Source organism: Tympanuchus pallidicinctus, unplaced genomic scaffold (assembly GCF_026119805.1).
Source record: "Tympanuchus pallidicinctus isolate F22 unplaced genomic scaffold, pur_lepc_1.0 scaffold16, whole genome shotgun sequence".
Classification (NCBI taxonomy): domain Eukaryota; kingdom Metazoa; phylum Chordata; class Aves; order Galliformes; family Phasianidae; genus Tympanuchus; species Tympanuchus pallidicinctus.
The window spans coordinates 16,850,150-16,862,395 of NW_026294679.1; the positions used below are offsets into that span (position 1 = coordinate 16,850,150).

The window sequence follows — 12,246 nt, forward strand, 5'->3', positions numbered from 1 at the left end:
CATGGATGCTATACACTAGAACACTAGAGTTCTGGAGACACAACTGAATCTTCAAAACAGAGAGCACAAAGAGCTAAGTTTCCAATTTCCATTTTTTTGTTTGTTTGTTTTTAAGGTACAATTTCATAATGTGTTTGCTCTTATTTTCTACTGTTATCCAATGTTCATGTTTTTACCTTACATTCAGGGACTCCTCTGTTACCCCCTTTGACTTCAAAGCAGGTTGGAAAAAGCAAAATCTACAGATAAAAAAAATAACAAAACAATCTTTTAAACAGTTATTTGTACAGAGGATGTATGTGTATCATCTCATATCCGTATATAATCTATTAAACACCATCATACCTTAACTGCAACTTTTCTTATGAAGGATCATGGAATCATAGAATGATTTGGGTTGGAAGGGACCTTTAAGATCATTTTGTTCCAGCCCCCCTGCTACAGGCAGGGACATCTCCCACTAAACCAACTTGGAGGTGTCCCTGCCTATAGCAAGGGAATGTCCCAGCCTCCCAGCCTTTCACCAACCCAGAATAAAGTTGCAAGACAACACAGTAAAAACATATGTTTAATGTTAAGGAATTGTCTGCAGGCTGGATAAAAACAGTTGCTTTCCTAAATAAGGCTTTGAATTGATCAGTAATAACTTATGATCAAGTGGCTTAGGATGGTACTAATTAAACCCAGAGGAAAAGAATCCTCTCTGACATTTACCAGCCTGCTGGCAAAAGTGGCAGAAAGGTACACCAACTCACATATCAGCCTCCCCCCTCTTTACCTCCAGTAGGTTTTGGGGTGTTTTTTTTTTTTTTTTCTTTTTTTTCTTTTTTTTTTTTTTATTCTTTTCTTCTTTTTTTTTTTTTTTTTTTTAATGTCAGACATTAAACCCATAGGTTTGGTAACCTGCAGCTGAATGGCAAGACAGGCAGTTGAAGACTAATGCACTGTCTTGAACTGCCCTCAGCGAGATCACTCCAACACATGCATTTCAGAGCTAAGAGACAGCTAAAATAAGGACTAAAAGCAGCCATCTCTGGGGCAGAATCTGGTAATTTTAAGAATTCCAGTTTAGAAAGGAGAATTGGATAAATTCAGATTGGCCTTTTAAGAAATGCTCCCCATTAGAGTGCTCAGAGATTTCAGGAGCAGAAGGATCTTTAGGGAAAGGAAGCAGCACAGCTACGATTGCATTTCTCTGGGATGCAAGGATATATAACAACACGCCATCAGGTGCTAGAAGAGTATTACAGATGCATTAGCTCCCTTGATAAATCAATGACTACGTAATGTTCCAAAGAATTCATAAGTCAGCAAATGAAGTTTCATAGCTTTGTTTATATGCAAGTCATTAAAGACCAAAAAGTTGTAATCAAAGAAAGAGACAGCACAAAGACAGAAATTTGAAGCCAAGATAAACACAGACCATACACATGAAATTATGAAGTTATTACCTCTTAAATATCTTTTTTCGGTCACAGTCATGGAAGACAAGAAATCTGGAGTAACCATTTTTGAAGAATATTTCTAAGGCGATCTCCTAGAAAGGTAAATCATTTGCAGGTTGAAGCAGTGAAGACCTAAGATGAGTGCTGTGAAGAGCCCACTATGGGCTCTCAAGTTCTTCAAGGCTTCAAAAACAAAGGCCATGACTTCGTAGCAAGTGTGAAAAAGCATAGCAAAATAGACCTAATGTTCCCAATTTCTCCATCTATAGAAATGGTTGTACTGGGTTGACTAGGATTATGAATGCTTCTGTGAAGCAAAATCAAAGCCTAGATACTGATCCCATCACCCAACATCTGCTACTTCTGTTTTTGTCTTGAAATCTTGGTGCGAATAGCATAACACAAGTAGTATTAACTTCTAAATAGGTATATGAAGGGGGGGATCCTAAGTAAAAGTTTCTTCCAAACAGAAACCCTGCAACTTTCAAAATTGTTGGTTACTACTCATTTAAGACTGGAAGTGGAAGAGGAAGGGGAGTTTATGATGTTTCTCACTGAAGCTTTAAAAAAGAAAAGTTACACCTTCAGCCTTTTTCCACAATATCCTCACACAGGTTAAGTTGGTCATTTGCATACGCTCCTGTAATTTACCCAGTGATCAGTCCCTTCTCCACCCTCCCCAAAGTCAGCCAGGTAAAATTACAAATGATGCATTGTATCTGGGAAGCCAGACATGAGTTTCAATCCAAAGACAGCAGGTGTAATACAAATCTAAGAAAACAAGAGAATGACAACAGCCCATACATGATTCACAAATAAAATATGAAGAAGAAAGGGTATATAAAAGCAGCTACGACAATAAACAGCTTTATCTGAAGCACAGCTTCACACTTTCACCCAAGGTCCAATCAATGACTACTTTCACTGGTCTCTATTTTTCAGTTTGTGTAACACAAAACACTTCCTTTTCTCTTGTTCAAAACAAATCCACGTATAGATACAAACACATGTGAAGAAAGTAAGATTCTACTTCGGAGGAGAAATGGAGGAAGAGGTGATCGTTCTGTTGCTCTGATTGCTCATCAGGTGATGTAAGAAAATGTGCTTCATACAGTTACTCATAACAAGACTTAACATTTCCGTACATGTTTGGATAGTGACCTAACCACTTAAGTACCCCATATCCTATATCCTGAAGTAGATCTCTGCTGAAACTGTCCAACTCACATACATCATGAACTATGTACTGAATATCACTGAAAAATTAGACGCTTACTGGAAACTTCAGTCAAAACAAAAATGATTTCAAAGCTTGTTTTCAAAAACACTGAGTTGGACAGTAAAGAATACTGTCAGCCTAACAACTAACGGGCCAATCACTCCATTGAGGGGTGGTTTTTGCTCAGAAAAACCTCAACAGTCTTAGTGAAAATTATACAAGTAGTTTTCAGTCACATAATTTTACTGCTGCAGCAGCTTTCACTCAAATGACCAAGCATGTTAGTTCCTACCTGCAGGAGAAAGCGCATTAGACGGATCTCTTTTATATCATGATATGAGTAACGGAAACATCTCTGATCTCCCACAACATGCTCTCTATGACACAAGTTGAAAATGAATGGATCACTGATGCTGGAAAAGGAAAAACAAAAGAAAAAGAAATCAATTTTAAACAAAAGAGACCTGGAAAGCCTTCATGAACATGTTAAGTCCTGTTTATAAGACAACTGGAATACAGAGGAATTGAAAACAAGGCTGAACTACAAAGGCAGATATATATATATATTTTTAACTAGTTCTCAAAATAATAATAAAAATAATATAAAATTTGAAAAAGTTGGGTTCTTTTTTGTTTTTTTAAATGCCTGTGGAGGCTGAAGGTAGATTTGAAGTGATGATTTTAGGGTATGCAAGTACATAGAGAGCAGTGTTTTGCATGTGTTGAAGTCTAAGCAGCAGCAAGAGAAGGAATATAGTGGGAGAACCTGAAAGCCAGGGTCAAAGGCAAACATCATATGGACATGCTGCTTTCATTAACCGCTATTAACTGGAACTAATAATTAAACTATCACTTCATTATTACTAGAAGTGTTTACATGTACTTCAATTGATACCCACAGTTCAACCTACAGCAAACCCCTTAGAAAAGCAACTCAAATTATTTAATCAGACTCTGTCTAATCGATCTGTAAGTCATTTGATCGGATTGACTGGTATCAGATTTAGTAAGAATCGGATGCACAGCAGACAGTCTTTCAGCGAGTAAAAACACTGAGTTGCTCACTGTCCCACTGGGCCTTGCACATGAACACACAGTATGAGCAAAGAGCTAAGTCTAACAGGCTCATTTTCAATATTGATCAATATCAATAAATCACGAGTCAAAGATGATAGCAGTGTTCCAAATATTAATTACTATTATCTCTGTCTTGGAGAAACAAACTTATGATATAATAAAGGAAAAGACTCTTGTAACGACTGTTCCATATGAATAAAAGATGGGAGCCAGCCAGAAAGGAACATTAATAGCACTTGAAAAGAATGAAAAAACAGACATGTTAGACTGTTCACCATCTCCATCCATTGGACCTGGGAGTCCTCAAAGCACCTCCATGTATCTACAGTGAGTTAGGTTAAATGATTCTGCAAATATAGAAAGGATGGCAGTCTTCTTGCTGGTCTAATCTCATCTTGCAATCTCCTAAAGTCTGTGCAACATCAAGGGCTGAATGCACTAACACTGAAGTTAACCAAGCAGATCTCTGGGAGGAAGGAATGACTCACCTGGACAAGCAGTGCTGTGTACAGCAAACCTCTTCTAGAGGGGACAATACAAAGCATTCACAGATGTAGAAGTGCTTTCTGCCAAAGAGCAGCACTCCTTCCAAAGCTGTGTGTCCTTGCACAACTGCCACAGAGCACTTGAATGTGACCTATTACAGAAGCAAGCATAATCAAGTCAAGACTGGGTTACACAACCAAGAAAGATAGCAGGAACAAGACTCAATGATGCAGAAGGACATACATTTGCACCAAAATGGTGCAACCACCGTCTTCATTTGCAAGAATATAAGGATGCAACCACAAAATCACCAAAAAATTAAGAGCATATGCCTTTCTGGAACAAGAAGTGGGAAAGTCTGATCTCCTTTCCACCCAATAAATCTGTTCCTTTCCCATCTACCTGGGCCTGCATCACCATAGAACATAAGGGTCTTGCAAATGTTGCAGAAGACTTGATTGCAAAACCTTGTCAGCAATAGAGATGCTACAAGGGCATTGGGTTGAAGCAGAGGGGAAAGTAACTTACATAAAAACAGTAGTATATAACAAATAGCTGTACAGGATACAGCAAAAAGGGAAATACCTTTGAAAGTAAAAACTACACTTATTAAAAAAAAAAACAAAACAAAAAACAATAACAAAACCTCACAAGCAGATTCCAGGAAGCAATGACCAAGGAAAGGATATAATACTCTTGGTATTTATCTCTCTACTGTCAGACAAATCAGCACAGAACAGAAATCTAAGTAACACAAAACTTCTTCCACTGGTACTTCCCCTTCCTATATTATAAATGACGCCAGTCAAAATATACAAGGCTATGATTCCATTTGCCATAAAATAAAGATTTATTTTAACATCCTGGAATAGCTAAAATACCTCCCTTGGCCTCCTAAGAGATTCACTATCCTTTTCTTCTTCCTGTGCAAAAAAAATAAAAAATTGGCCCTTAAAACAGAGGAATTATTAACCCACATTTAAGTCATGTTGGGAATTTTCATACTTAATAGCTTTTCAATTTATTCTAGTTCATTGAAAGATTTCTTGGGAATGGACCAGTTTTGATTTTAAAAAATCCTTTCCTAAGGAGCAGTTTTTAAGGCTGAGAGATGGTGCAGAAAGAAACACCAAAACTATAGAGATCATAAGAATCTCTAATGATTTGGAAAACTGGTCTGCAGGAAACTTAAGTAGAAGTTCTGATTTTAAATCAGTGTTCCAGTGTAAAGAATTTTCCTAATATTTAGAAGCAAGACGCTTCTTGTTTTTGTGTGTGCATGAGTTATTGCACTCTTGAAGTCTCAGTGATTGTATCTCTATGAAGATTCATCAGAATAAGATTCCAGTATTATTTCTTGCACATGCAAAACTGGACATGCATAAATAGCACTGGTTCTAGTAAATCACATGAAGTCTTCAAATCACTATGATGAAGGTACGTAGAATAAGTCTGGTTTTCTAGAGCCTGCATGTTTCTACTTAGCTTTCTGCCTTTGTTACCTTGCTTTATTTCTGGAAGCAAAGCTACAGCCCTACTTGTCTCCATCCCAATCTGCATACAGAGTTAACTCAGGTCTGCTGAAAGAGACCTGCACTACTATACAACATTCCTAGCCTCGGATGTTAGCCTAACTTGGTGAAATTAAAGTTTTCTGCTTTGAAATTCAGTACAGCATGAAACTGTATGAAATGGAAAGATGCAAGAATTCAAAGTGGTAATTCATAAATAATTCAAATAAAGTTCTGATTCTACATTTAAAAAATTTAAATGAAAATTAGTTCTTTTCACCAACAAAATGGAGGGAGGACCTCATTTCAAAAATCATTTCTGTAGGAATAGAAGATTGGTTTCATTCTGCAGAAAAGAATGAACTCTAGAAGATTTTTACAAACAAATTTTGATGAAAACCTCTCCCTTCTTTCCTCTCCAGTTATTTTTAGGAGGAACTCTAGCACTTCAGTCAACTCTTCTGCAGATCCCACAAGGATGCCTCTCTCCTGACAATATTTGCTATTGCAGAACTCTGAACTGGAGTGCCCACACGTGCACATACCATTGTGTGGTTAGAGGCATGTATGCTTGCACTGAGAGTGCTGGGGTATTCTGCTCACATTAGTGAACCACATGGCTTCCTGAAATCATTATATAGCAGAAAGATTGCTTCTTCCCAAATGGAAGGTAACTGAATAATGAAACATCAGGCAGTTACGTAAAATAGCTAAATGGACACAAAGTTGAAACCCATACTTCTAAGCTTCAGCAAAACCAGCACTTTATTCCATGTGAAAGAGCCAGTTTAACTCTGCATTATGATTTCGTTCTGTTGCACATACAGCTATCGTGGAGCTCTGCGCAAGCAGTAGAAGAAATGGACAGACAGAAGTCAAGTAGAGAAAGGAGATTTTCAAGTAGAAGAACTAGGCATGAAATTGTAGGTATAGGGGAATAAGTAGCAAGAAAAAGGCAGATCAAAAGGGAGCAGGAAGTTTGTAAGAAAAACAGCAAGGAAAAACAAAGGTGAGTATGCTTGCATTTCTGATTCTTTTAATGTTGAAAAGCAAAAAGCCAACAGGAATGGGGTTTGGAACAACTCAAACCACAAATATTTGGCTGAACAGTATGTAGGGTAAAGCTGAGGAAGCAGCTGGGTCAGTCCCAAAACTGTACAGCTTGATGTAGGATTAACAAAGCTAAATGCACCAGCATGAATGCACCTCTCCTATTTATGTCTTATGCCAATCTGAATACTGGTGTAAGACATCAGGCACAGCATACTGACTCCAGCTATACAGTCACAGTAAAAAGATAAAAGATTTCAGTGAAAGCCCTTAGACTGTATGTATGGTATGAAACCACATACTGATTAGAACAGTGCAGGAGGCAAAGCTGCTGCTAGGAGCAACAGATATGAAGTGAGAAAAAAGGCAAGCAGGGGAGACCAGGTAGAGCCATCAGATAGGTTGAAAACCCTAGAAGAACTGCAGCTGATCACCTAGTTTACAGCAGCCAACAAGGGTCAAACTACACACAATTCCTGAAGCTTTATTGCGGATCAAGATTGCACAGTATGCAGTGAGAAAGGTCTGCAGGTCAACCTGAGAGTGTTACCAATGCAGTGGGAGAAGCACAAAACCAGTCTCAGAGCTCTACCAAAAATGCTGCTTAAATGAGGAATTCAAACTAGAGGTACAGATTGAGGTGGGGGCCTGCCCACAATTACCAACATGGACTGGTACAAATACCTGCTTTCAGTTTTCCTCTTCCTCGAAGAGGAAAGCACATGTACCTCTCCTTCTTAGTACAGTCTGCATTCTGTGCTGTCAAACCACTAAAAGTTACTGGTGCCAAATCCATTTCTTCATCTCATGTTAACACCTCCAATGGAATTAAACATGCTTGCACTGTTAGAAATAGTAAAGCCCCTTGGGCTGAGGCAGTTTCTCTCATTTGGAGAACAGGGCTCGCTTTTATTCCAGTTGAGTATAATACAGATCTGACAAAGAGGTGTACTACGGAACCCCCACCAGGACAGACTTGTACCTACAAGACTTAGATCAAAACAGCAGACAGTTTGAAATTACCACAATTTAAATAAAAACTTTCTATTCTGTTTTGACAGAAAAGTAATCTAGTTCATCAGCTACTAGAATCATTAATCAATGACGCAAAGCTGACATAAAATAATTGAATAATTACCTTCTAAGGTATTGCCTAAAGCTCTGCATCTCTTGATTGCTCTATTCATTCATATGAACAAAGGAATTAAAGCTAAGGCGTTTTTTTTGAGAAGGTTGAGGGAAGGGGGGTGGACTCTCCCTTTTTCCTATTTTTCAGAAGAGCTATTGGTATCCAGTTGCAGTTTATAATCCAGTTGCAGTTGAACAAACAGCAATAAAACCACACCTGTTCTGTAGTTCAGGAGTCAGATTTCCAAAGCAATTACATGCCTGAAGATGAAATCAGTCTTTAAAGGGCTTACAAAAACATGAGGAAGCTAGCCATCTACTCCTACAGAACCTAGCAGTGTTAATACTGCCCTTCCAGAGAAAAATACAGAGAAAGGAAATTTAAGTCATAGAACCCTACCAAAGGAACACGTTTACCCATTTTCACAGAGAATCTGGAGCACAGCATTTTTATAGCATATGGACAAAAGAATAGGTACCCTGAGTCAGTTCAGAGATCCATCTAAACAACTGCCCTCAGTATTAGTAACAGAAACTTATGGATAGACTATAAGAAACAAGCTAGATATTGAATATTTCTTCCTTTTCATATATCTTCTCAGCAATCAGTGGCTTAATGACATCCTGAAGCTCCTTCTCTTTAATGCCACAACTTGTATTCCTCTATAAACACAGCCATCTCTAATCACTTGCTCGGAGATGAAAATTGCATGTATATACTATTTCTGTCTGCACTGTTGTGTATCAGGGTGTGTCAGCTACAACAGATCTGTCAGTAAAGTCAGATCAGTGTTATTTAGAGCCACAGAGTTCAAAATGACTAGGAATATATGAAATAGAATATGTTGCTTTCACAACTTTCGCTAGGTAAACAGATGTAAGCTTTCCTGGTGACAGCCATATACGTCCAGCTCTCAACACCACTCACAAGATCTTTCCTGCAGTGTTTGTTAGTTTGCTTGTTGTTGAAGACTCATCTTACTTTGCAACAGACACACATGCAGCTCATTAATCACAGTTCAAGAGTACATGACAGGTTGTTTCATTCTCCTCAGCAGCTCAATGACCAAAGGAAACTAAATCAGCTTGTCTTTTGTGGCAATGGTTCCAGGCTTGAGTCTGATCACATCTCCACTGTTACAAACATCGGCTCAAATTCCTTCTGCTTGGAATTAAAATATTGTATGCACCAGAAAGATAGTTACAAGCCTTGTGGCCATATCTTTGCTTCAGAAGACCAACAACACAACTCTTTTCCAGGTAGCTTCTATCCACCCCTCTTCTCTCCCTCCCAGTATCTGTTGGAGCAAAAAAACCCATGCACAGAAGGCGTTCCTTAAGTGTGCATGCATCAGGTTTTTAACTATTTTCCAAATGCTGCAGGAAAAAGAATATTAGGTATTTGGGAGAAAGGACATGGAAGAAGGTTCATGCCTGTACATGGCCATGGGCACCATGGCTGCTCTTTGTCCTTGCTTTCTGCGCTGAAAGCTGCCATCTGTCCCGGCCCATTGCCAGCATAAGAAGTTGGCATCCCTTAGCTGATGACAGCATCTGGAAGCCAGCACTAATAGGATTGTGCTCATACCTCTTGCACACTCAGACGTCTCTGTCTCACTCCAGGCTCCTCTCAAACAGAAAATGCTGCCAAAAACTAATATGAGTCCTTTAATTTTTCCCTTACACCAGTTCACTTGAGTTCATGCCCTTCCTCATGACTCCCAGGAATAAAAATGACAGCAAAGCTTGTCAACACCATACCCTGCTCCATCACTCTACAAAAAGTGACTGCATTATGGAATGGGCTGTGCTAACTGGCGTGGGCAGTCAGGGCCCTGGCGTTTCTTAGGAGTTCTGCAGAGATTCTGGGAGCAATTACAGGCTTACAACTGAAAGACATTTTTCAAAGCAAACGAAAAAACATAGAGCACATATGCAAGGAGTTGGAAGGAAGAGTACAAAGTATCATGATCGAGCAGTAAAGTCAGGAGAGCAGAGAACTGGCTTGTTTTGTTTTGTTTTTTTTTGTTTTGTTTTATTATTGTTATTTTTTAACACAAATTCAGACACTGTCCTTTGCACCTAGTAGCACAGCTGTTGGCTGAACTAGGGTGGGGATGCAGGAGGGTGCTCCCAGCACCCACTCAACTGCAGCAGAACCCTACAGCAGGGGAGTCAGGAGTAACCATCTGAACATGTCCTTCTACAGGCAGTCCTATCTGAACATAGGAAAAATTTCACACTGAAAACACTTCTGAATTTTCAGCACTAGTTTCAGCAGCAAGGCAGCAATTACAGCTTCTGCCCATGCAGCAGAGAAGAAAAAAAAGAGTCTGAGGCACAGAAAAGGGGAATTACTTCTTTCAAGCACCTGGTTTCCCACTCTCCAGTTTTGATTCCAAGAGCCAATTCATACCACGCATTAGCACATGCAGAGTTCTTTCAAACTAACAAAGCATCTTTGAACTGCACTGAATTGTAACAGTGCTCTCACAAAAACAAACTGCCTTGGTGTCTTACATAGCTGTGAAGTTAGTGCAATGCTCCTAAGATCACTGGCTCCACTATGTGGATGCAGAGCTGCTGCACACTTCTGTCTGCCCCAGATGCTGAACCTGTTCTTTAATAAGTGCCTTTCTTGCAGCTATGGATTTCATCCCCTCTCTAACTGATTTATACTAGTCATTTCTATTATTGTCCTTGGCATCTTCTGTGCTCTCCCCAGCCCCTCCTTTAAGGAAAGGCATTGTGCCCAGATTTCTGCTAGGCCATGCCCTCTTGTTAACTTCAGATTCATTACTCCAGCTGCTTGGATTTCTTAGTCTCCAGTGAGACTTGCTGGCAGACAGAACTTTATTTTTCTCAAAAAAAGAGTCAGAGTTTCTACACCAAAATCATTTCCCAAGCTTTTCACACTTTCTTCATCTGTTACATGCTAACTGCACGTTAACAACCTGGAAGGATTGCTTCAGGCTTGTAAACATCAGGGAGGTAATTTAGCAGAAATCCAGGCTCCCTGTCTCTGCTGGTAGACCAGAGTTATTTATAAAGGACTAGCCCTATTTTTTGGTAGGCAAACTGATGGTCAGAACAGATTCCTACCAGCATTTTTCTCAAACAACTCCATAGCATCACATTATTACCCACATCACATATTACCTCTCCCACCATGCCCATGACCTATACAGACTCTGTATATTAAAGTCACACACAAAGCAATCTTCACCTGTAAACACACACTGCTACGGTACAGTTCTCCTAAGCCCACCAAGAGCTGTCCTTTGGCCTAGCTTTAACAAGTGGTCCCTGCTGGGGCTATTCCTAAGGAAGGAAGTGAATCATCAAAATATCTCAGCACCCTGCCTGCCATTCTGCTTTTATCTGCTGAAAGCTGCCCTGAACCTCCATTCTATGAGCCTACACTCAAGCAAGGGCAAGCTACAGACATGTACAAGTCTCCTTACCAGCCACTTGTTTCTTTTTGTGCCACCCACAGAGTCAAACACAACGGCACTCTGCATCTCTAGTTTCACCAGCACCTCACATGGTTTTTGGCTTTTGGATCTGGTACTAACAGATCACTGAAAGGTGACAGGATCTTGGGGAAACTGGTGCAGGATATGTACAGAAACAGGAAAAGAACTTCACACAGCCTTACAACTGGAAATTCTAGCGGTAAGTTACCACTGTGAAGGGAAAATGCCCAGAGGCTATAGGAGTTCTCACTAACCGTAGAACACTAAAAGTGCAACACTGTGTTACAAGGCCTCTGGCTGGAAGAGGCAAAACTTACAGTCAGCACAACTAAAACTACTTTCAAGGTACATATTTGTATACACTTGCCTTCAAATCCTATGTATTGGCAGAGCAGAAGGGCGTCTAATGACAGACCAGTGATTGCATCATTAAAGGCTACAGTTGCACAGACCTGGTATTGTTGATTTCTGGAATTTTCTAAATAAGAATGCTTGATTTTGAAATCTGAGAAATGTGTTCCTCTATGGTCACTTTAATGCTTTTCTTTTTTTTTTTTTAAGGCAAAAAAAAGGACTTGTCTAAAGGCTGAAATTCACATTGATTTGCTGCTGTTCAAACATGATATAAGGGAACAGTCAATCTATTTGTTTAAACAAGTGACTAGTTGACATCAGCATAACACCCCACCTGCACCCATATGCTCCTGACTTGCTGATAAACTCTGAGCCAACAATATCAACAGCTTGGATCTGCTGATTTTTGCAAAAAGCCACCTCACATCTGAACATGTACAGTTGTCTGTTTAATGGCAATAAAGAAAAAACAACAAACATCACTGCAGGACAATATAAAA

At 39.4% G+C, this 12,246-nt stretch overlaps 1 protein-coding gene across 9 annotated transcripts in view; it reads right to left on the reverse strand.

Annotated features, from left to right (window-relative positions):
* Positions 1–12,246, reverse strand: part of WDFY4 (WDFY family member 4) — a 133,850-nt gene that overhangs the window by 37,800 nt on the left and 83,804 nt on the right. For 8 of the 9 annotated variants that reach the window (XM_052677693.1, XM_052677694.1, XM_052677696.1 and 5 more), the window contains 4 exons: positions 4,230–4,378; positions 2,957–3,077; positions 1,452–1,537; positions 177–239 (listed from right to left, as the gene is read on the reverse strand). In XM_052677693.1, coding sequence (XP_052533653.1) covers positions 177–239; positions 1,452–1,537; positions 2,957–3,077; positions 4,230–4,378 — 419 coding nt within the window. Of the gene's footprint in view, positions 1–176; positions 240–1,451; positions 1,538–2,956; positions 3,078–4,229; positions 4,379–4,427; positions 5,151–12,246 lie in introns of those variants that run through there. The other variant, XM_052677699.1, reaches the window with a different exon arrangement.